Raw genomic sequence first — 21,713 nt, 5'->3', positions numbered from 1 at the left:
TGAAGAGGTGAAGCCATGATTAAAGCATTCATTCCGATTCTTGAACGGCTAAGGTTCCCTTTCTGTTTTGTTGCCTGTTGTAGTGAATCAGGCTTTGTATGCCGAACTATTAGGGTTGCCAATCCCCCAGGCTAGGGCAGGGGATGCCCCGGTTTGGAGGGCTCTCCTTCCTTGGAAGTTTTTAAACAGAGGCTAGATGTCCATCTGACAGCAATATAGATCCTGTGAATTTAGGGGGAGGTATTTGTGAGTTTCCTGCATTGTGCAGGGGGTTGGAATAGATGACCCTGGAGGTTTCTTCCAACTCTATGATTCCATTCCATTCCTTCCTTCCTTCCTTCCTTCCTTCCTTCCTTCCTTCCTTCCTTCCTTCCTTCCTTCCTTCCTTCAAGGTGGGCTCTCCTTCCTTGGAGGTTTTTAAAGAGGCTGGATGGCCATCTGACAGCAATGAGGATCCTGTGAATTAAGGGGGTAATATTTGTGAGTTTCCTGCATTGTGCAGCGGGACCCTGGAGGTCCCTTCCAACTCTAGGATTCTATGAATGTTGGTATTTATATTGCTGAGCAGTCAGGTTAGAACGGATAAAAGGAAGTCCTTCTTCACCCAATGGGTGATTTAACACATGGAATTCACTGCCACAGGAGGTGGCGGCGGCTGCAAGCATAGCCAGCTTCAAGAGGGGATTGGATAAAGACATGGAGCAGAGGTCCATCAGTGGCTATTAGCCACAGTGTAATGTTCGAACTTTCTGTCTGGGGCAGTGATGCTCTGTATTCTTGTGCTTGGGAGGGACAACAGTGGGAGGGCTTCTAGAGTCCTGGCCCCACTGGTGGACCTCCTGATGGCACCTGGGTTTTTTTGGCCACTGTGTGACACAGAGTGTTGGACTGGATAGGCCCTTGGCCTGATCCAACATGGCTTCTCTCATGTTCTTATGAATATCTCTTTCCTTGATAACCCTACCGGGTTGCCATAAGTCGTTTGTGACTTGATGGAAACAACAACAACCGCAAAAGCTATAAGAACAGATATCCCAAATTATCATGCCGTTCCCTTACGGATTGTCTTACCCTTGTTATTGGCAACGGCAAGGAAGAAAGGGGTCAGTGGGCGGCCCGCGACGTCTTCTGGGCGGGTGGTGAGTCCGTCCTTCACCGCTTGGAATCCATTTAAGACAACCACAGGGGTGTGTCCAAACCACAGTGTGTAAATATTCCCATAGGATTTAGCCATCTGTAGGGAAGAAGAAGAATTGGATGTACACTCTCCACCTTTCACTCGGGATCTCAGAGCGGCTTCCAGTCTCCTTCCCTTCCTCTCCCCACAATACACACCCTGTGAGGGAGGTAAGGCTGAGAGAGCTCCGAGAGAACCCCTCTTGAGAGAACAGCTCTGAGAGAGCGATGCCTGGCCCAAAGTCACCCAGCTGGCTGCATGTGCAGGAGTGGGGAATCAAACTCAGTTCTCCCGGATTAGAGTCTCCTGCTCTAACCACTACACCAAACTGACTGTCCAGGGAAATACCAAACCTCCAGGGAAATAGCAAAAACCACAAGTGATTTAATAAACACACACACACACACAAAGATCCTGGTTTCTTTTTAAAAAAATAAAATTAAATAAAATTAATTGCAGTTCCCCAAAGAGAAAGATATAAAAGATATAACAGCAATGGTGGCAGGTTACAGTTAGGCATCTATAAAAGGTTTCCAAATGTCTAAAAATATATCCCTGCACAATTGCTGCCCATGGGCCATACGTTAAAATGTCAATATGCTAGGGCTGCCAACTTCCAGGTGATGTCTGGAGATTTCCTGGGACTACAATTGATCTCCAGGCTTCTGAGATCAATCCCCTAGAGAAAATGGCTGCTTTGGAGGTGGGGGGGGGCTCAAAGTTTGGTGGAGAGCCAGTTTGGTGTCGTGGTGAAGTGCGCGGACTCTTATCTGGGAGAATCGGGTTTGATTCCTCACTCCTCCACTTGCACCTGCTAGCATGGCCTTGGGCCAGCCATAGCTCTCGCAGAGCTGTCCTTGAAAGGGCAGCTGCTGGGAGAGCCCTCTCCAGCCCCACCCTCACAGGGTGTCTGTTGTGGGGGAGGAAGAGAAAGGAGATTGTGAGCCGCTCTGAGACTCTTCGGAGTGGAGGGCGGGATATAAATCCAATATCTTCTTCTTCTAAGGCATTATACCTTTTGAAGGCCCCTCCCCAAACCCACCCACCCTGGCTCTGTAAAGAATATGTTTCTTTGCAGGGCTTTTTTTTTTTGTAGCAGGAACTCCTTTGCATATTAGGCCACGCCCCCCTGATGTAGCCAATCCTCCGAGAGCTTACAGGGCTCTTCGTACAGGGCCTACTGTAAACTCCAGGAGGATTGGCTCCATCCGTGGGCGTGGCCTAATATGCAAAGGAGTCCCTGCTACCAAAAAAAGCCCTTCTTTGCAAAATTCTGTTTGCGTAAACATTCCTGGCTCAGGCCTTGAGGCCTAGACATTCTTTTCCAGAGAGACGGTTGAAACAGGGCTTATTTTTGTAGGAAAAGCCCAGCAGGAACTCATTTGCATATTAGGCCCCACACACACACACACACCGACACCAAGCCAGCCGGAACTGCGTTCCTGCTCAAAAAAAAGCTGTGGCTGAGGGAACAGTTGCTGTGCCCTTCAAGCAAGCTTGCTCATATCTGGCCATGGGAAGTGTACCAAGGGAAGGGTGCCAACCTTGCCTTGCTCTCTTAATTAGTAGATGCCAGACTTCTGACACCTGGGAACAGAGGCAACCTGACCTATAATAAGGTTTTATTTCTCTCCCCCGCCCCCCCCCTTTGCCAATCACGTTTCTTCGTAACACAGAGAGAGTTACCTCACCTCTCAGGTTTTTGATTGGCTCACCCAGGTCTGGAGCCCATCGGAATCCTTTCTATAAAGTTAGTTAGCTTTTGCGGTTCGGCAGCTTGGGGCCATCTGGCAGGAACAATGTCCGTAGATTAGGGCTGCCAAGTTCCCCACCCCTGAAGAGCCACTTTGGCGCATGCCACCCCCGGCGTGATGACGCCACCCAGAAGTAGGCTTCCCAACCCTCCCGCCCCTGGCGGGGGACCCCAGGATTTCCACCCTCTTCCCCCACTCCCCAAAAAAACGGAAGCGGGGGGAGAGGGGGGAAACGGCACCGGGGAGCATGGCGAGCCGCCGCATCCCGGAGCGGGCGAGGCCGCCACGCTGCTGCCGCCCCCTCCCCGCCCACCGCAGCTGCTCCTCCGAGATGAGCCCAGGCTGAGCCCATCTCGGAGGAGCAGCCAAGAGGCAGCAGCAGCGCAGGGGAGGGCGAGGCAGGCCAGGAGCATGGCGAGCCACGAATCTGGGCCCTTCTAGGACCTGGACTCACGGCTCGCCACGCCCCCGGCCCGCCTCCACCCCTCCTCCGATTCTACCCCAGAGGCGGAGCGGGCGAGGCCGCCACGCCGCTGCTGCCTCTTCTCTGCTCGTCGTGGCTGCTCCTCCGAGATGGGCTCAGCCTGAGCCCATCTCGGAGGAGCAGCCACGGCGAGCGGAGAAGAGGCGGCAGCGGCCTCGCCCGCTCCGAGATGGGGCGGCTCGCCGTTTCCCCCCCTCCCCCCTAGCTCCACCCCAGTGTCTCCTGGCACCACCCCCAAAGTCTCCTGGCTCCACCCCCAAAGTCCCCAGATATTTCTGGGGTTGGACTTGGGAACCCTACCCAGAAGTGACATCATCATGCTGGGGATGTCGCACGGAGACGCTCTAGGACTTGTGCCAAAAAAACTCTCTCGTACCATAGAGTTTTACCGTGAATCCTAGAGCATTTCCAGTGCAACGCAGTAGGAATTGTGGTAAAACTCTATGGCACCATAGAGTTTTCAATGCGAGCCCTAGAGCATCCACAGGTGATGCCAACGCGCTGCACGCACAAAGCACGTACAAAGAACAAGTCCCCCATCCCAGCGATGGAGGGACTTGGCAACTGTATTGTAGATGCTTGGTTTGCTGTTCTGTTGTGAGCTGGGGCCCTACCTTTCTCTGAAGACCAGAGCTCTTAATGCTGAACCAGAGCAACTCTGGATTGTAACTAACTTCAGGCCTCATTTTGGGCAGGAGCTCACTGGAGTGGAGCTCCGGAATCTCTAAATTTTATTGTGTTCTTTCTTTCTTACCCCCCCCCCCCCCCCCAAATACTTTCTGGGCTCCATTGTTCAAACCCCCTGGGAGAATGTTGCTGAACTCTGAGATGACAAACTTTCTAATATTTCCCCCCACAAAAAAAATTGGAAAAATAACCAAAACGTATAGATATTGGATTTATATCCCGCCCTCCACTCCGAAGAGTCTCCGAGCGGCTCACAATCTCCTTTCCCTTCCTCCCCCACAACAGACACCCTGTGAGGTAGATGAAGATATTGGATTTATATCCCGCCCTCCACTCCGAAGAGTCTCAGAGCGGCTCACAATCTCCTTTCCCTTCCTCCCCCACAACAGACACCCTGTGAGGTAGATGAAGATATTGGATTTATATCCCGCCCTCCACTCCGAAGAGTCTCAGAGCGGCTCACAATCTCCTTTCCCTTCCTCCCCCACAACAGACACCCTGTGAGGTAGATGAAGATATTGGATTTATATCCCGCCCTCCACTCCGAAGAGTCTCAGAGCGGCTCACAATCTCCTTTACCTTCCTCCCCCACAACAGACACCCTGTGAGGTGGGTGGGGCTGGAGAGGGCTCTCACAGCAGCTGCCCTTTCAAGGACAACCTCTGTGATAACTATGGCTGACCCAAGGCCATTCCAGCAGGTGCAAGTGGAGGAGTGGGGAATCAAACCCGGTTCTCCCAGATAAGAGTCCGCACACTTAACCACTACACCAAACTGGTATAAAGCAGACTGATGGAAATCTTCATCATGCCATTGCGGCCACATAAAGGTAAAAGGCAGTCCTCTGTGCAAGCACCAAGTTGTTACCGACCCATGGGGTGACATCATATCACGATGTTTTCTCGGCACACTTTTGACGGGGTGGTTTGCCGTTGCCCTCCCCAGTCAGCTACGCTTTCCCCCCAGCAAGCTGGGGACTCCTTTGACCCACCTCGGAAGGAGGGAAGGCTGAGTCAACCTCGAGCCGGCGACCTGAACCCAGCTTCTGCCAGGATCAAACTCAGGTTGTGAGCAGAGCTTGGACTGCAATACTGCAGCTTTACCACTCTGCTCCACGGGGCTCGGTGTGGTCACATAACAGAAAGTCAAATTTAAAAGTATGATGGAAGGAAGGTTTTATTGTGACAGTTCTAATTCAAGAAGCATTTTATGGTAGATGCTGAGCTGATATAATTTAGTTCACCTTCCGGTGCTGCCGGTGGGGGGGGGGGTGTGGCAGATGCAAATGAGTCGTGCAAATGAGTTGTGCTAATGAGCTCCGGTACCTCTTTTTCTATGAAATTACCCCTCGGTAACTTTGAACTTTGTATCATGTGTTAGTTAAGCTGGGCATGCCTAACTTTCTGTTGTTTTATCTCCTTCACAGCCTGGTCATAGAATCATAGAGCTGGAAGGGACCTCCAGGGTCATCTAGTCCAACCCCCTGCACAATGCAGGAAACTCACAAACACCTCCCTCTAAATTCACAGGATCTTCATTGCTGTCAGATGGCCATCTAGCCTCCGTTGAAAGACCTCCAAGGAAGGAGAGCCCACCACCTCCCGAGGAAGCCTATTCCACTGAGAAACCGCTCTAACAGTCAAGAAGTTCTTCCTAATGTTGAGCCAGAAACTCTTTTGATGTAATTTCAACCCATTGATTCTGGTCCTACCTTCTGAGGCCACAGAAAACAATTCTTCACCATCCTCTAGAAGACAGCCCTTCAAGGACTTGAAAATGGTGATCCTATCACCTCTCAGCCACCTCCTCTCCAGGCTAAACATGCCCAGCTCCTTCAACTTTTCTTCATAGGACTTGGTCTCTAGACCCCTCTTTTTCTTAAATATTTTTTGCACTTCAATAAATCAATTCTAATTTTAACCCGGTGTGGAACCTGGCCTCTAGTAACCTCAAAAGCCTAAATCCAGAAGCCCTGGACCAGATCACCGGATGACGTCTTCGTTTTGGAAAGCTTAGCCTGCAATCTGATCTTACAGGGCTGACTTTCTTGTTAATTCCCTGGAGAAGCCAAGAAGCTTGTCTTTTCACTCCCAGATCATGGGGAACAGTCAGAAAAGACTGGTGGCAAATACCTCGGGCTAGAAGGAGAATTAGTCTCTCTCTGGTGTTTTGTAACTTCGCCTCCCAATCCTAACCAAGGGCTTCTCGCCCCGAGCTTGGGGTGAACAAGACCTTGACAGTTGCCATTCTCAAAATCTCCAGATATTTCCCAACCCCAAGCTGGCAACCTTAATATAATTGCAAGGTTCTCGATCTGCTGGATTGCTGGGCATTCATCTCTCCTGAGCTGTAACAGAAGGCTCTCAGCAACAGCCAAGGCTTCTTTCGTTATGATCAAAATAACCGGAACCGGTGTAATCAATGGAAATAACAGGAAAACCACCGGAAGCAATGGAATACACACAGATACGTGTAAAAATACGTTTTAGTGCAAGCTTAAATGAAACTTAAGAGCCCCGTGGCGCAGAGTGTTAAAGCTGCAGTACGGCAGTCCTCAGCTCTGCTCACGACCTGAGTTCGATCCCCGGCGGAAGCTGGGTTTTCAGGTAGCCAGCTCGAGGTTGACTCAGCCTTCCACCCTTCTGAGTTGGGTCAAATGAGTACCCAGCTTGCTGGGGAGAAAGTGTAGATGACTGGGGAAGGCAATGGCGAACCACCCCGTCAAAAGTCTGCCGTGAAAACGTTGTGAAAGCAACGTCACCCCAGAGTCGGAAACGACTGGTGCTTGCACAGGGGACCTTTCCTTTCCTACATGAAACTTAAACAAAACAAAACCTAAGGAACACTGAGCTTTCAACATATGAATTTTCCCACAGTCTTTCAGTAGCCCTGTAAATCGGCTTCCTTCGAGTAGACTCAGTTGTGGGGGAACGCTTTTTCCCTCCGTGCCCGACTCCTAACGATGCGGCGAGAGTAAGGAAGGAACCGCTTATGAAAGGACTTCCATCACTTCGTCAGCCTCCTTCTCCCGACGTTACACAGAGCCTCAGTTCAGTTTTTTCAACATGGATCTACGCACGCTCTCATCCGTTGTTACCGGCTCTCCGCATCGTTAGGAGCTGGGCACTGAGGGAAAAAGCGTTCACCCACAGCTGAGCACTCGAAGGAAGCCGATTTACAGGGCTACTGAAAGACTGTGTGGGAAAATTCATATGTTGAAAGCTCAGTGTTCCTTAGTTTTGTTTTAAGTTTCATTTAAGCTTGCACTAAAACGTATTCATACACGTTTCCGTGTAAATTTCATTGCTTTCGGTGGTTTTTCTGTTATTTCCAGGGCTTTTTTTTGTAACAGGAACTCCTTTGCATATTAGGCCACACATCCCTGATGTAGCCAATCCTCCAAGAGCTTACAGCAGGCCCTGTACGAAGAGCCCTGTCAGGAATTCTAGCAGGACCTCCTTTGCATATTAGGCCACACCCCCTGATGTAGCCAATCCTCCTGGAGCTTACAGTAGGCCCTGTACGAAGAGCCCTGTCAGGAATTCTAGCAGGACCTCCTTTGCATATTAGGCCACACATCCCTGATGTAGCCAATCCTCCAAGAGCTTACAGCGGGCACTGTAAGCTCTTGAAGGATTGGCTACATCAAGGGTGTGTGGCCTAATATGCAAAGGAGTTCCTTGTTACAAAAAAAGCCCTGGGAGGAACCATTTTCATTGGCCATCAGGGCTCAGAGGGACTGTTTTCATTGAAGCTTCCAGGAGGCATGCAAAACTTTCGGTAGTACAGAAAACATCCTCAAAGATCAATGAATATTCTAGTGCAAGATGGACCTGAGTAATTACTTCCTCCCCAATAGACTGAAAAAAAGGATAGGCCCAAGCATGTGTTTAAGCTTGCGGTCCACTGAAACAACAGATATAAAATTCAGGGCCATTAGAAGAAGAAGATATTGAACTTATATCCCACCCTATACTCCGAATCTCAGAGTCTCAGACGGGTCATAATCTCCTCTTCCTTCCCCCCCACCACACCCTGTGAGGTAGGTGGAGCTGAGAGAGCTCTCACAGAAGCTGCCCTTTCAAGGACAACTCCTACAAGAGCTATGGCTGACCCAAGGCCATTCCAGCAGCTGCAAGTGGAGAAGTGGGGAATCAAACCTGGTTCTCCCAGATCAGAGTCCACGCACTTAAGCTCTACACCAAACTGGCTCTGATTTCTCTTCACATAGCATATACCTTTTACTCAAAGTATCCTAGGCTGGGATCACACACACGAAATAATGCACTTTCCATCCACTTTCCGACGGGGTTTTACTGTGTGAAGCGGCAAAATCCAATTGAAAAGTGGGTTGAAAGTGGATTGAAAGTGCGTTATTTCGGCTGAATTCAGCCAACGTAGGCACGGCTCACCAGGCAGATTAAAAGAGCAAGGTCAGACAGGCACAGCTGCCACCCGTCCCGGTCTCTCACTCATCCTGTCCTCTAACATCTCTGAGATGGATCAAATAGCTGCCACTTAGTAGCAGCCAGGGGTGGAATTCTAGCAGAAACTCCTCTGCATACCCCCTGATGTAGCCAATCTTCCAAGAGCTTACAAAAAAGAGCCTTGTAAACTCTTGGAGGATTGGCTACATCAGAGGGGGTGTGGCTTAATATGCAAAGGAGCTCCTGCTAGAATTCCCCCGCTGGCAGTAGCAAACGCTTCTACCGCACTTCATCCATCTTTCTGGGCGTCTGAATGCAGAAGAGCACAAGCGAGACTGATTGGTGGCGTGACCCCCCCAATCCACGCTAGGGGCTCACTGGTATTCTTTTTTAAAAGAAAATCACTGCCCAGAGCGCATGAGCGCATGTGTGCATGCGCGCATGGCGAATAAAGATGTAAGGGGGGGGGAGAAACCCAAACTGTGCTAAGGGGATGGCACGCATAACCGTGTGAACATGCCCCAACCCCCCCCCCATGCATATATGGGTGCACGCACAAGTGCGTCTGATCAGAATTTGGCTGCCCGATTTTGGGGCATCCCAATTTGGGACACCTGCGGTGTACGCAAAGCTGCCCATCTGGACCCAGCCTTAGCGTGTTGCAGGGCTTTTTTTGTAGCAGGCACTCCTTTGCATATTAGGCCACGCACCCCTGATGGAGCCAATCCTCCTGGAGCTTACAGGGCTCTTAGTGTAGGGGCTACTGTAAGCTCCTGGAGGATTGGCTACATCAGGGGTGCGTGGCCTAATATGCAAAGGAGTTCCTGTTGCAAGAAAAGCCCTAGGAACTCCTAAGTGAAGGGCACTCCTCCTCCTCTTCTACTTCTTCTTCTTCCCTGGCGTCAGGGCTTCTAGTTGGCAGGGATCAGCCCAGCCCAAGAGGCAACGAAGGGTTATGATTGCAGACTGGCAAAAAAGAACGTCAGATTTCATAAGGCAATGAGGCGGTGCAGGGAAAGGTTGCCCGTTGCACCATCTCTTCGCTCAGGTTTGCCAAAGGTTAAAAGACTGAGCTCGAAAACAGGGTGTCCCTGAAACTTGCCTCTCCCTTGACCTCCCTTGGTTGACTCCACAAACACACTTAGAGCCAACGCCCCCCACCTGCAAGCCCCAGTATTGACAAGAAGAAAGAAGAGGAAGAGGAGAAGGAGGAGTTGGTTCTATACCTCACCTTTCACTCAGAGTCTCAGAGCGGTTGGCAATCTCTTTTCCTTCCTCTCAGACACCTTGTGCTAGGCTTGCCAATCCCCAGGTCCCAGCGGGGGTTCTTCCGCTTTCTCAGGCTCCTTCCCGCTCCCAGTCAGCTAGCCGGCAGGGGGAAGCCCTGCCCCCACAGCCCCCATGTGCCTTTCCACCTCTGGAGGCTTCAGACTCCACTTGGAAAGGCTTCCTCTTGGGATGGTGTGTCTGCCTCTTTAAGGCTGAATGGGGGCGGGGTGAACAGACAGAACAACATGGCTGCTCCCAGCAGCTGTGAAAGCAGCCTGAACCCTCCTTTGGTTGCACAATCTTTTCAGAGGTTGTTAGGAAAGGTAAATTTGAACCTTTGGTTGCTCTGTGTTACTTTGAAAAAGAAGAAGATATTGGATTAATATCCCGCCCTCCACTCCGAAGAGTCTCAGAGCGGCTCACAATCTCCTTTACCTTCCTCCCCCACAACAGACACCCTGTGAGGTGGGTGGGGCTGAGAGGGCTCTCACAGTAGCTGTCCTTTCAAGGACAACCTCTGCCAGAGCTATGGCTGACCAAAGGCCATTCCAGCAGGTGCAAGTGGAGGAGTGGGGAATCAAACCCGGTTCTCCCAGATAAGAATCTGAACACTTAACCACTACACCAGACTGGCTCTACTTAACCACTACATAAAACTGGGTCTCCAACTGAAGAAGTTGGAAGTTCAGCAACTCGTGATTAGGGATGCCAATCCCCAGGTGGGAGCAGGGGATCCCCCGCTTCAGAGTTGTCAGAAACAGGGGCGGGGGGGATGTCCGCTGGGTATTTCATTATTCCCTATGGCGCTCATTTCCCATAGGGAATAATGGATAATTGATCTGGGGGTATCTGGGGCTCTGGGGGGGCTGTGCTTTGAGGTAGAGGCACCACATTTCCAGCATAGCATCTGATGACTCTCCTCAAAATGCTCTCCAAGTTTCAAAAAGATTGGACCAGGAGGTCCAATTCTATGAGCCCCAAAAGAAGGTGCCCAGATCCTTCATTATTTCTAATGTAGGGAAGGCATTTAAAAGGTGTGCGGTTCCTTTAAATATGATGGCCAGAACTCCCTTTGGAGCTCAATCCTGCTTGTCACAACTTTGCTTATGGTTCCACCCCAATGTCTCCTGGCTCCAACTCCAAAGTCTCCTGGTTCCACCCCCAAAGTCCCCAGATATTTCTTGAATTGGACTTGGCAACCCTACCTTGTGAAGGGGCCCCTGTGAAGAAATGCTTCCCCCCCCCGGGGTGGAATTCTAGCAGGAGCTCTTTTGCATATTAGGCCACACCCCCTGATGTAGCCATTCTTCCAAGAGTTTTTTAGAAAGGGCCTTGTAAACTCTTGGAGAATTGGCTACATCATGGGGTGTGTGGCCTAATATGCAAAGGAGCTCCTGCTAGAATTCCACCCCTGCCCCCTTCTTCCCACTTTGGCGGTTTAAAATGAGCAAAATCTCTACACAGAGGTTTAAAGCCCCCCCTCCCCCCCCGCCACTCCAGGCAAAGAACAGGCTGGAAGGGGGGGAAACCAGTCCAATTGTTTTTCAGGTTACCTACCTACAAATGCAATAGCTCTAGCAGGAGAGAGTGTTGGATAGGAGGGGCCACTGGCCTGATCCAACATGGCTTCTCTTATGTTCTTATGTGACACAGAGTGTTGGACTGGAGGGGCCATTGGCCTGATCCAACAGGGCTTCTCTTATGTTCTTATGTGACACAGAGTGTTGGACTGGTGGGGCCACTGGCCTGATCCAACAGGGCTTCTCTTATGTTCTTATGTGACACAGAGTGTTGGACTGGAGGGGCCACTGGCCTGATCCAACAGGGCTTCTCTTATGTTCTTATGTGACATGGAGTGTTGGACTGGATGGGCCACTGGCCTGATCCAACATGGCTTCTCTTCTGTTCTTATGTGACACGGAGTGTTGGACTGGATGGGCCACTGGCCTGATCCAACATGGCTTCTCTTATGCTCTTATGATCCTTTGCTAATCGGATCGGCTTATTTTTCACAAAGGGCTTTCCTAAGATGAGATCCAATTTATAGCAATCCTACTTTGCCTGCCCATCTACAGGTTGGAGTGTGTAAGGCCGGATGGCTTAAGGCTTTGAGCGCATTGTGTTTAGAACACGCTTTTCTTCATGGCTTTACCCCTTTGTGGTCTTTTGCAATCTTGAATGTGACGGTATAGCTGGCTCATGAAGGGATACGTTCCAGTTCACCTTCACAACAGCCGTGCCACTCACTTTGCCGTGATTGTTATTCATGGCATGGCATCGATTTTGCAAGCCAGAGAATGTAAACTCATTGCAGAAATGAGGATAGCTTCCTTTTAATCTTGTGGTTAAGAAATTGGGAGCAATCCGGGATCAGGGATGATCTCCTTTCAAGTCCTCCCAAGAAGAATTTCCCAGGGCCACCTTTCTTTCTTTATTTATTTTCCGTATTTATATCCCGCCCTCCCCGCCGAAGCAGGCTCGGTTAAGGGATACACCTCCTTCAAAATTGAAGGCGTCCGTAAAAAAGGCTTCCAGAGGATTTCCTCCGTCTTTTAGTAGCCTGCCCTTAAGACGAAGTGCATCTATTTCTGCTCTAGTCTTTTATCAATCGAATCTTGTTGAATTTTCTAATGTATTCCTCATTAATATGTTTGAATAGTACAGGTACAGATAGTCGTTTCCGACTCTGGGGTGACGTTGTATCGCAACGTTTTCACAGCAGACTTTTTACGGGGTGGTTTGCCATTGCCTTCCCCAGTCATCTACACTTCCCCCCCACCCCAGCAAGCTGGGGACTCATTTGACCAACCTCGGAAGGATGGAAGGCTGAGTCAACCTGGAGCGGGCGACCTGAACCCAGCTTCCGCCGGGATCGAACTCAGGTAGTGAACAGAGAGCTCGGACTGCAGGAAAACTGTTATCGAGCCCAGACTTGATTAAAGTCAGAACTAAAGGCCACACCAGGAGAGATGGTGGTGGGTCTGGAATCAGTTTCCTACAATTTGATATAGAAGACATTAAAGGAGTTTTAAGGGTCAAGGGAGTCAAACCACAGGACTGGAGAATGAGAAAGTGTGGGAATTTGGAAACCCTCTTATTCCTGTGCCATTTTCCCCATCCGTAAATATTATTGCCATACAGATAAAGGTAAAGGTAGTCTCCTGTGCAAGCACCAGTCGTTTCCGAATCTGGGGTGACATTGCATCACAACGTTTTCACGGCAGACTTTTTACAGGGTGGTTTGCCATTGCCTTCCCCAGTCATCTACACTTCCCCCCACAGCAAGCTCCCCACACTGGGCTTTTATGTCTGAATAGTAGCAAACTATTTACTATAATCTATAGCAGGGGTGGGGAACCTTTTTTCTGCCAAGGGCCATATGGATATTCATTCGCAAGCCATAAAAAAATGATCAACTTAAAAAACAGTGCTTCGCTGAGGGAGAATGATTCAGGCCAGCAAAATTAATGCAAATAATTGTTTTTCTATTTGAAGTCATGTGGGGAGAGCCTAATCTTGCACACACACACATAAACACACATCCGGCCCACTGCCCTAGGCAAATGCATAGGTCCAGGGCTTTTTTGTAGAAAAAGCCCAGCAGGAACTCAGTAGCATATTGGACAACATCCCCTAATATTAGCATATTAGGTCACAAACTCATTAGCATATTAGGCCACACCCTCTGGGATAATCAAGCACAAACCGAACTGTAACCGTAACTTTTCCAGGCCCTGCAGCAATTCTGGCTGGCCAGCCAGGCCCCAGGGAGGCTGCCGCACAGTACTTCTGGGCCCTGTGATCCCTGCCTGGCCCTGGGGAGGCTGCTGCACAGCACAGCTGGACCCCATGATTCTAGGGTTGCCAAGAAGGACCCAGATTCGCGGATCACCACGCTCCTGGCCTGCCTCCACCCTCCCCTTCTCTGATTTTACCTCAGAGGCGGAGTGGAGCGGGTGATGCCGCTGCGCTGCTGCTGCTGCGCTGCTGCCGCCTCTTCTCCGGTTCACCTTAGCTGCTCCTCCGAGATGGGGCGGCTCGCCACGCTCCTTGGCGCCGCTTCCCCCCTCCCCCCGCTTCCGTTTTTTTTGGAGAGCGGGGGAAGAGGCTGTAAATCCTGGGGTCCCCCGCCAGGGCGGGAGGGTTGGGAAGCCTACATGATTCTCGCTGGCCAGCCAGGCCCCAGGGAAGCTGCTACATGGCTCAGTTCGGTCCAGCAATCCCCGAGTGCCACACCAAGTCACCTTGAGGCCACACCAAGTGACCTCAGGACGGAGGTTCCCCTTCCCTGATCTAGAGGCTATAAACTTGTTAAAACTAAGAGTGCTTTCTTTCCAACTCCCCCTTCCTCCTCCCTCCCTTCATCTATATTCCTTCCTTCCTTCCTTCCTTCCTTCCTTCCTTCCTTCCTTCCTTCCTTCCTTCCTTCCTTCCTTCCTTATTTTAGTGATGCAAAGAAAAAAATGCTAATGCTTCTATTTTACTTTTACCCCTTTTCCCTTCCCAATCTGTATTTCCTTACCCCTCCGCTTTTCAAAATGTCAATAAAATGTGTGATTATGGTAAATTTTCTTGAGTGCTGTTGAGTCGTCTGTTTATAAAATGTTTTTATTGTATTTTATTGTGTCGTCATATGTTGTACTCCGCCCTGAACTCTACGGGGAATGGGTGGAATAGAAATATACTAAAATAAATAAATAAAATATATATAACCAGAAGAAAAAAAATCTGAAGGTGGTTTGAAAGTTTCTTTCTGCACTCAGAGTTTGGGACCCACCGTTAAGCAAATTCCCAGGGTCTTTTGTTCCTGTCAGTAAGTGGTGAAGGCTTGTGGTTGCTCACGCTAGAGAAAAACACACAAGAAACATTCCTTTTAAACTTTAAAATTCACTCTGGGCACCGGAGTCAGCGTGTGGGAGTAGGCAGGGTGGCCACCTGAGGTAGGGTTGCCAAGTCCAATTCAAGAAATCTCTGGGGACTTTGGGGGTGGAGCCAGGAGACTTTGGGGGTGGAGCCAAGAGACACTGGGGTGGAGCTAGGAGCAAGGGTGTGACAAGCATCACTGGCACACCTTTTTAAATGTCTTCCTTCCCTCCACCCTCCCATTCTCTGATTTCACCTCAGAGGCGGAGCCGGTGACGCCGCTGCACGGCTGCCGCCTCTTCTCCGCTTCACCGTAACTGCTCCTCCGAGATGGGCTCAGGCTGAGCCCATCTCGGAGGAGCAGCTACGGTGAAGCGGAGAAGAGGCGGTAGCGCAGCGGCGTCGCCCACTCCGCCTCTGAAGTGAAATTTAAAAAAGGTGAAAAAAAAGGTGAAAAAACAAAACAAAACCTGTGAGAGCCCTGAAACTTTACAAGCCAATAAACAGGTTTCTGTTTGCGGCGTGAAAAAAGCCGTCTCCGGCTGCAGCCCCGGGGCAGATAGTGTGAAATCGGAGGGGAGCCCCACTGAGAAGTGGACCTTGAGAGCGGCATAAGGTGAGTGGGAAATCGGTCCATATTTGTCATCCCACTGCAATGTGGTATCTCATTCCAGTTCGCCTATCTGCCCAGAGGATCGGTGTTGTGGATCAGAAAATGACAAACTGAAATAAAAGAGCACGGCCACCTTAAGATTTCCCAGGGTCTAAGCCAGGGGTGTCAAACATGCAGTTCAGGGGCCAAATCAGGCTCCCAGAGGGCTCCTATCAGGCCCCTGAACAACTGGCTGTCATCTGCTTCCCTCTTCCTATATCTTGCTTCCTTCTGCATCACAGCTTGCTTTGCCTGGCTTGCTCCGTTGCACAGGAACTACAGAGCAAAGGCTCTGTTTTCTCCATTGGCTAGGGGAGGAAGGGGGAGGGGAGACAGAGCTTGCTTTTCCAGGCTCTCTCAATCACACAGCAGAGCTACTGAGCCCAGCCTTTCTTCCTTCTATTGGCTGAGGCTCCCCCCCCCCTTGCGCAGTCCCCTGGGGAAGGAAGGAAAGAGCCAGAGCTTCCTTTGCCCAGTTACCTGGATCCCATACAAAGGAAGCACTTTTAAGACCAATCAGCGCTAACGTTCTAAGCATGTTTAAAGTCTTTTAAAAACATATTGAATTGTGTTTGTCTGTGTCCTTTATAAAGCTTATATCTCTGCTACCTAATCTTAAGTAGGTACACACATGGCCTGGCCCAACATTTTTCAACCCAACCCGGCCCAACAAGGTCTCATTTATGTCAGATCTGGCCCTCGTAACAAATGAATTTGAAACCCCTGATCTAAGCATTCAAGAATCAAAGCGCCGTTCATTGGATGCCCTATCTGACGAAGAGAGCTTCAACTCTCGAAAGCTTATATCCAGAAAAAAAAATCTCCTCAGAAAGGTTTTGGTCTGAGACTTAAAGGATCCTCACCACGCAAGGTATTTCTAGTTGTCAGGGCCAATATTCCCCCTAAGCTGCAGAGTCTTGTGAGCAAAAATTCTACTTTGTGAGCTCCTGGCATTAACGTCATGAGCTACTGCGTAAATTGGTGCGTTCTGGGGTCCTCCTTCCTGTGCTGGAGACAAAAATCTGTGAGCTAGCTCATGCTGACTCAGCTTAGAGGGAACACTGACCAGGGGTCATTTCGTAAAAAAAAGAGGTGCTGGAGCTCATTAGCACAACTCATTTGCGTATGCCACACTCCCCGGATGTCACCAGAAGGTGTACTGAATTATATCAGCTCAGCATCTACCTTAATATACTTCTTGAATGACCGTTGTCACAATAAAACCTTACTCCCATCAGGAGGTGGCCACAGTGGCATGATGAAGATTTCCATCTGTCTGCTTGACATTCGACGTCTGCTTGACATTCTTGACATTCAAGAACTCGTGGGCATTCAATGAAATTGCTGAGCAGTCGGGTTAGAACGAATAAAAGGAGGTACTTCTTCACCCAAAGGGTGATTAACGTGGAATTCACTGCCACAGGAGGTGGTGGCGGCTACAGGCATAGCCAGCTTCAAGAGGGGGTTAGATAAAATATGGAGCAGAGGTCCCTCAGTGGCTATTAGCCACAGTGTGTATATATATATATGTGTATGTATATATAAATTTTTGGCCACTGTGTGACACAGAGTGTTTGACTGGATAGGCCATTGGCCTGATCCAACATGGCTTCTCTTATGTTCTTATGTTTTGGTTATTTCCCCATTTTATGTGAGGGAAAGTTTGTCAGTTTGTCAAATCTTCATATTAGACAGTTTGTCAAATCTTCAAGTTCAGCCAAATTCTCACAGGGGGTTTGAAAAGTGGAGCCCAGAAGCAAGTATTTTTGGTATGTGGGGGGAAGGAGAATAAGAAAGAAAGAGCACAATAAAATCTAGAGGTTCTGGAGCTCTGCTAGTTGTAAGTTCTGGAGGCCTGCTAGTTGTAAACATTTTTTGCTGTCCCAACAATACCACAAAAATGGTGTCTACATTACTCCTTTGATTCATCTACAGCAGGAGCGGCCAACGGTAGCTCTCCAGATTTTTTTTTTGCCTACAACTCCCATCAGCCCCAGCCATTGGCTATGCTGGCTGGGGCTGATGGGAGTTGTAGGCAAAAAAAACGTCTGGAGAGATACCGTTGGCCACCCCTGCTCTACAGCAAGGATAGGAGATTGTAGAGTCAGAAAAGCCAGGAGACATTTCCTTCCACATAGCCCCCCCCCCCTCCGAGTGTGAGGACAGCAGAGTCCAACGAGGCACGCGTTCCCAAAACCACAACCATTCTCTTGATCAATGCGTAACTGTCAACAACCACAATCGCTCTGAGCGCCCTGGAGCAAAGCCAAAGCGACTAGTCAAGGAAGAAGAAGATATTGGATTTATATCCTGCCCTCCACTCCAAAGAGCCTCAGAGCAGCTCACAATCTCCTTTACCTTCCTCCCTCCCCCCACAACAGACACCCTGTGAGGTAGATGAAGATATTGGATTTTTATCCCGCCCTCCACTCCGAAGAGTCTCAGAGCGGCTCACAATTTCCTTTACCTTCCTCCCTCCCCCCACAACAGATATCCTGTGAGATAGATGAAGATATTGGATTTAGATCCCGCCCTCCACTCCAAAGAGTCTCAGAGCGGCTCACAATCTCCTTTCCCTTCCTCCCTCCCCCCACAACAGACACCCTGTGAGATAGATGAAGATATTGGATTTTTATCCCGCCCTCCACTCCGAAGAGTCTCAGAGCGGCTCACAATTTCCTTTACCTTCCTCCCTCCCCCCACAACAGATACCCTGTGAGATAGATGAAGATATTGGATTTAGATCCCGCCCTCCACTCCAAAGAGTCTCAGAGCGGCTCACAATCTCCTTTCCCTTCCTCCCCCACAACAGACACCCTGTGAGGTAGATGAAGATATTGGATTTATATCCCACCCTCCACTCCGAAGAGTCTCAGAGGGGCTCACAATCTCCTTTACCTTCCTCCCTCCCCCCACAACAGACACCCTATGAAGTAGATGAAGATATTGGATTTATATCCCGCCCTCCACTCCGAAGAGTCTCAAAGCGGCTCACAATCTCCTTTACCTTCCTCCCCAACAACAGACGCCCTGTGAGGTGGGTGGGGCTGGAGAGGGCTCTCACAGCAGCTGACCTTTCAAGGACAACCTCTGCCAGAGCTATGGGTGACCCAAGGCCATGCTAGCAGGTGCAAGTGGAGGAGTGGGGAATCAAACCCGGTTCTCCCAGATAAGAGTCCACACACTTAACCACTACACCAAACTGGCTCTCCAACAGCTGTTGGAAACCACAGCTGTAACCAGCAAGAGCCCGGAAACATTACAAGCCAATAAACGATAAGCCACATGATCAAAATGGGCTCGCAGAAATACCTCGGTCACAATCTTGCGGTCTAATCGGAAGAACTTCAGTTGCCATAAACTCCCGATAATTGGTATGGGAGCCGGTCCAGGTGGAAATTTTCTTACTTCTCTCTGCAGTTTGACAAACTGCACCACAAGGTAGCATAGGAGGAGGAGGCTAAAGACGGTACTTAGCGCCAACATTTCTCTGCAGTTTTTTCGGTGTACCGAATAGCAGCCGTCTGTGTTGTGACAGCCGAGCAGAATCCAGCTATCCTGTTATGTCCTTCCCTTGGGGGTGTTCCCATTCACAGTCCGCAGATTGCCATAGGCCTCTCTTCCGATCCCACGTCTGCTGTTTCAGGCGCTTTCTCAACTGAAATGGTTTAAACGGCTTATGTGATTGAAAGGTAAAGCTGCAAACACTTCCCAAGGTGAAGACATTCTCGTAACATCTTCTTTCACCTGCAACTGTTAATTAAATACAGCTGTGATGACTACGCCTTTCAGCTTGTGACACACCGTCTGCCTTGCCCGATATCTGTCCCACCTGCTGCAGGAAGAATGTATAACGTTGGGAAAAGTGCAGAAAAGGGCAACTAGAACGATTAAAGGGTTGGAACACTTTCCCTATGAAGAAAGGTTAAAACACTTGGGGCTCTTTAGCTTGGGGAAACGTCGACTGCGGGGTGACATGGTGGAAGTTGACGAGATTATGCATAGGATGGAGAAGGTAGAGAAAGAAGCCCCTTTCTCTCTTTCTCATAATGACGAGAACTCGTGGACATTCAATGGAAGTGCTGAGCAGGTGGGTTGGAACAGATAAAAGGAAGTCCTTCACCCAAAGGGTGATTAACACCTGGAATTCACTGCCACAGGTGGTGGCGGCAGCTACAAGCACAGACAGCTTCAAGAGGCGATTGGATAAACATCTGGAGCAGAGGTCCATCAGTGGCTATTAGCCACAGCGTATTGTTGGAAATCTCTGTCTGGGGCAGTGATGCTCTGGATTCTTGGTACTTCTGGGGGGCACAGTGGGAGGGCTTCCCTAGCCCTACTGGTGGACCTCCTGATGGCACCTGGGTTTTGACCACTGTGTGACAGAGTGTTGGACTGGATGGGCCATTGGTCTGATCCAACACGGCTTCTCTTATGTTCTTAGGTCCGGGGCAGTGATTATCTGTATTATTGGTATTTGGGGGACAATAGTGGGAGGGCTTCTAGTGTCCTGACCCCACTGTTGGACCTCCTGATGGCGCTTGGTTTTTTGGCCACTGTGTGACACAGAGTGTTGGACTGGATGGGTCATTGGCCTCATCCAACATGGCTTCTCTTATGTTCTTATGTAAGAAGAAACTTGCAGGATCTGAACAAATGACATCCGACAGCAGCTCACTGGGCACTCCTGGGAAACTCTCATGCACAGCGACTTGCAGGGCTTTTTTGGTAGCAGGAACTCCTTTGCATATTAGGCCACACCCCCTGATGTAGTCAGTCCTCCTGGAGCTTGCATTAGGTCCTGTAACAAGAGCCCTGTAAGCTCTTGGAGGACTGGCTACATAAGAGGGGTGTGGCCTAACATGCAAAGGAGTTCCTGCTACAAAAAAAGCCCATTTGCATTTGCATTTCAGCCATGAAGATCCAGATGTATACTGCCTCTAAATACGGAAGTTCCACTTAACCATGGCTTTTTTTGGTAGCAGGAACTCCTTCGTGTATTAGGCCACACACATCCTGATGTAGCCACTCGCCAGTCCTCCAAGAGATTAGAGGGCTCTTCATACAGGGTTAGGGTCTTTTCTACTCAGACTGGCAGCGGCTCTCCAGGGTCTCTAGCTGAGGTTTTCCACACCTATTTGCCTGGACCCTTTTTAGTTGATGCCGGAGATTGAACCTGGGACCTTCTGCTTACCAAGCAGATGCTCTACCACTGAGCCAGCGTCCCTCCCCTAATTATCATGGAGGGGAGCCCTAATTAATCATGCATGAGCTGAACTCCAGAAGGAAGTCAACAGAAGGGCTCCCCCCCTCCCCAGGACCTCAGGGGCCCCTCCATGATAATTTGGCCTTAATGAGCGAGCAGAATAATCAAGACCATGAGCAACAGGCCAGTCTTAGCTGGTTCCTCGTTATCTTAAAGTCTGGACAGGAAGATTTCTCCCCCTACTCCATCATGTGAAATGCTCAGCCATCAATACCTGCCTGTCTGACCCTGTCTCCCTAAAGGAATGCGGTGCAGTGGTTCAGAGCAGTGGACTCTAATCTGGAGAACCAGGTTTGATTCCCCACTCCTTCTCCATATGCAGCCAGCTGGGTGACCTTAGGCTAGTCCCAGTTTTCTCAGCTCTCTCTCAGCCCCCGCCTACCTCACAGGGTGTCTGCTGTGGGGAGAGGAAGGAAAGGTGATTGGAAGCTGCTCCAAGAATCCTCCAAGAAAGCTCCAATAAAATCAATCTTCTCTTCCTCTTCCTCCTCTTCTTCATCATCATCTTCTTCTTCCTGTTCTTCTTCTTCATCATTTTTTCCTCTTCCTCTTCTTCATATTCTTCTTCCTCTGCTTCCGCCTCCTCTTCTTCTTCTTTGTATTTTTCTTCCTCTTCTTCCTCTTTATCATCTTCTTCTTCCTCTTCTCCCTCCTCCTCTAACTCCTACTCCTCTTCTTCCTACTCCACTCCTTCCTCTTCTTCTTCCTCCTCTTCTTCCTCTTCCTCTTCTTCTTCTTTGTATTCTTCTTCCTCTTTAGCCTCTTCTTCCTCCTCTTCTTCCTCTTTTCTCTTCAGAGCTGAAATACCAAGTCCCAGTTTTCTCAGCTCTCTCTCAGCCCCCGCCTACCTCACAGGGTGTCTGCTGTGGGGAGAAGAAGGAAAGGTGATTGTAAGCTGCTCCAAGAATCCTCCAAGAATGCTCTAATAAAATCAATCTTCTCTTCCTCTCCCTCCTCCTCCTCCTCTTCATCATCATCTTCTTCTTCCTGTTCTTCTTCTTCTTCATATTCTTCTTCCTCTGCTTCCGCCTCCTCTTCTTCCTCCTCTTCTTCTTCTTTCTATTTTTCCTCCTCTTCTTCCACTTTACCCTCTTCTTCTTCCTCTTCTCCCTCCTCCTCTAACTCCTACTTCTC

The 21,713-nt window shown here is 49.6% G+C and overlaps 1 protein-coding gene across 1 annotated transcript in view; it reads right to left on the bottom strand.

Moving 5' to 3' along the window:
• The window catches only part of LOC132574444 (cytochrome P450 2J6-like), a 52,009-nt gene extending 33,168 nt beyond the window's left edge, over nt 1-18,841 (bottom strand). The window contains exons 1-2 of the mRNA XM_060242798.1: nt 18,626-18,841; nt 1,072-1,234 (exon numbers count right to left, since the gene is read on the bottom strand). Of these exons, the coding sequence (XP_060098781.1) occupies nt 1,072-1,234; nt 18,626-18,799 (337 nt within the window). The 5' untranslated portion in view covers nt 18,800-18,841. The remainder of the gene's footprint in view (nt 1-1,071; nt 1,235-18,625) is intronic.
• Nucleotides 18,842-21,713: the final 2,872 nt, after the last annotated feature.

The sequence above is a fragment of the Heteronotia binoei genome, chromosome 6, assembly GCF_032191835.1.
Source record: "Heteronotia binoei isolate CCM8104 ecotype False Entrance Well chromosome 6, APGP_CSIRO_Hbin_v1, whole genome shotgun sequence".
Classification (NCBI taxonomy): Eukaryota; Metazoa; Chordata; class Lepidosauria; order Squamata; family Gekkonidae; genus Heteronotia; species Heteronotia binoei.
This window is presented reverse-complemented; position numbering and strand designations above follow the sequence as displayed.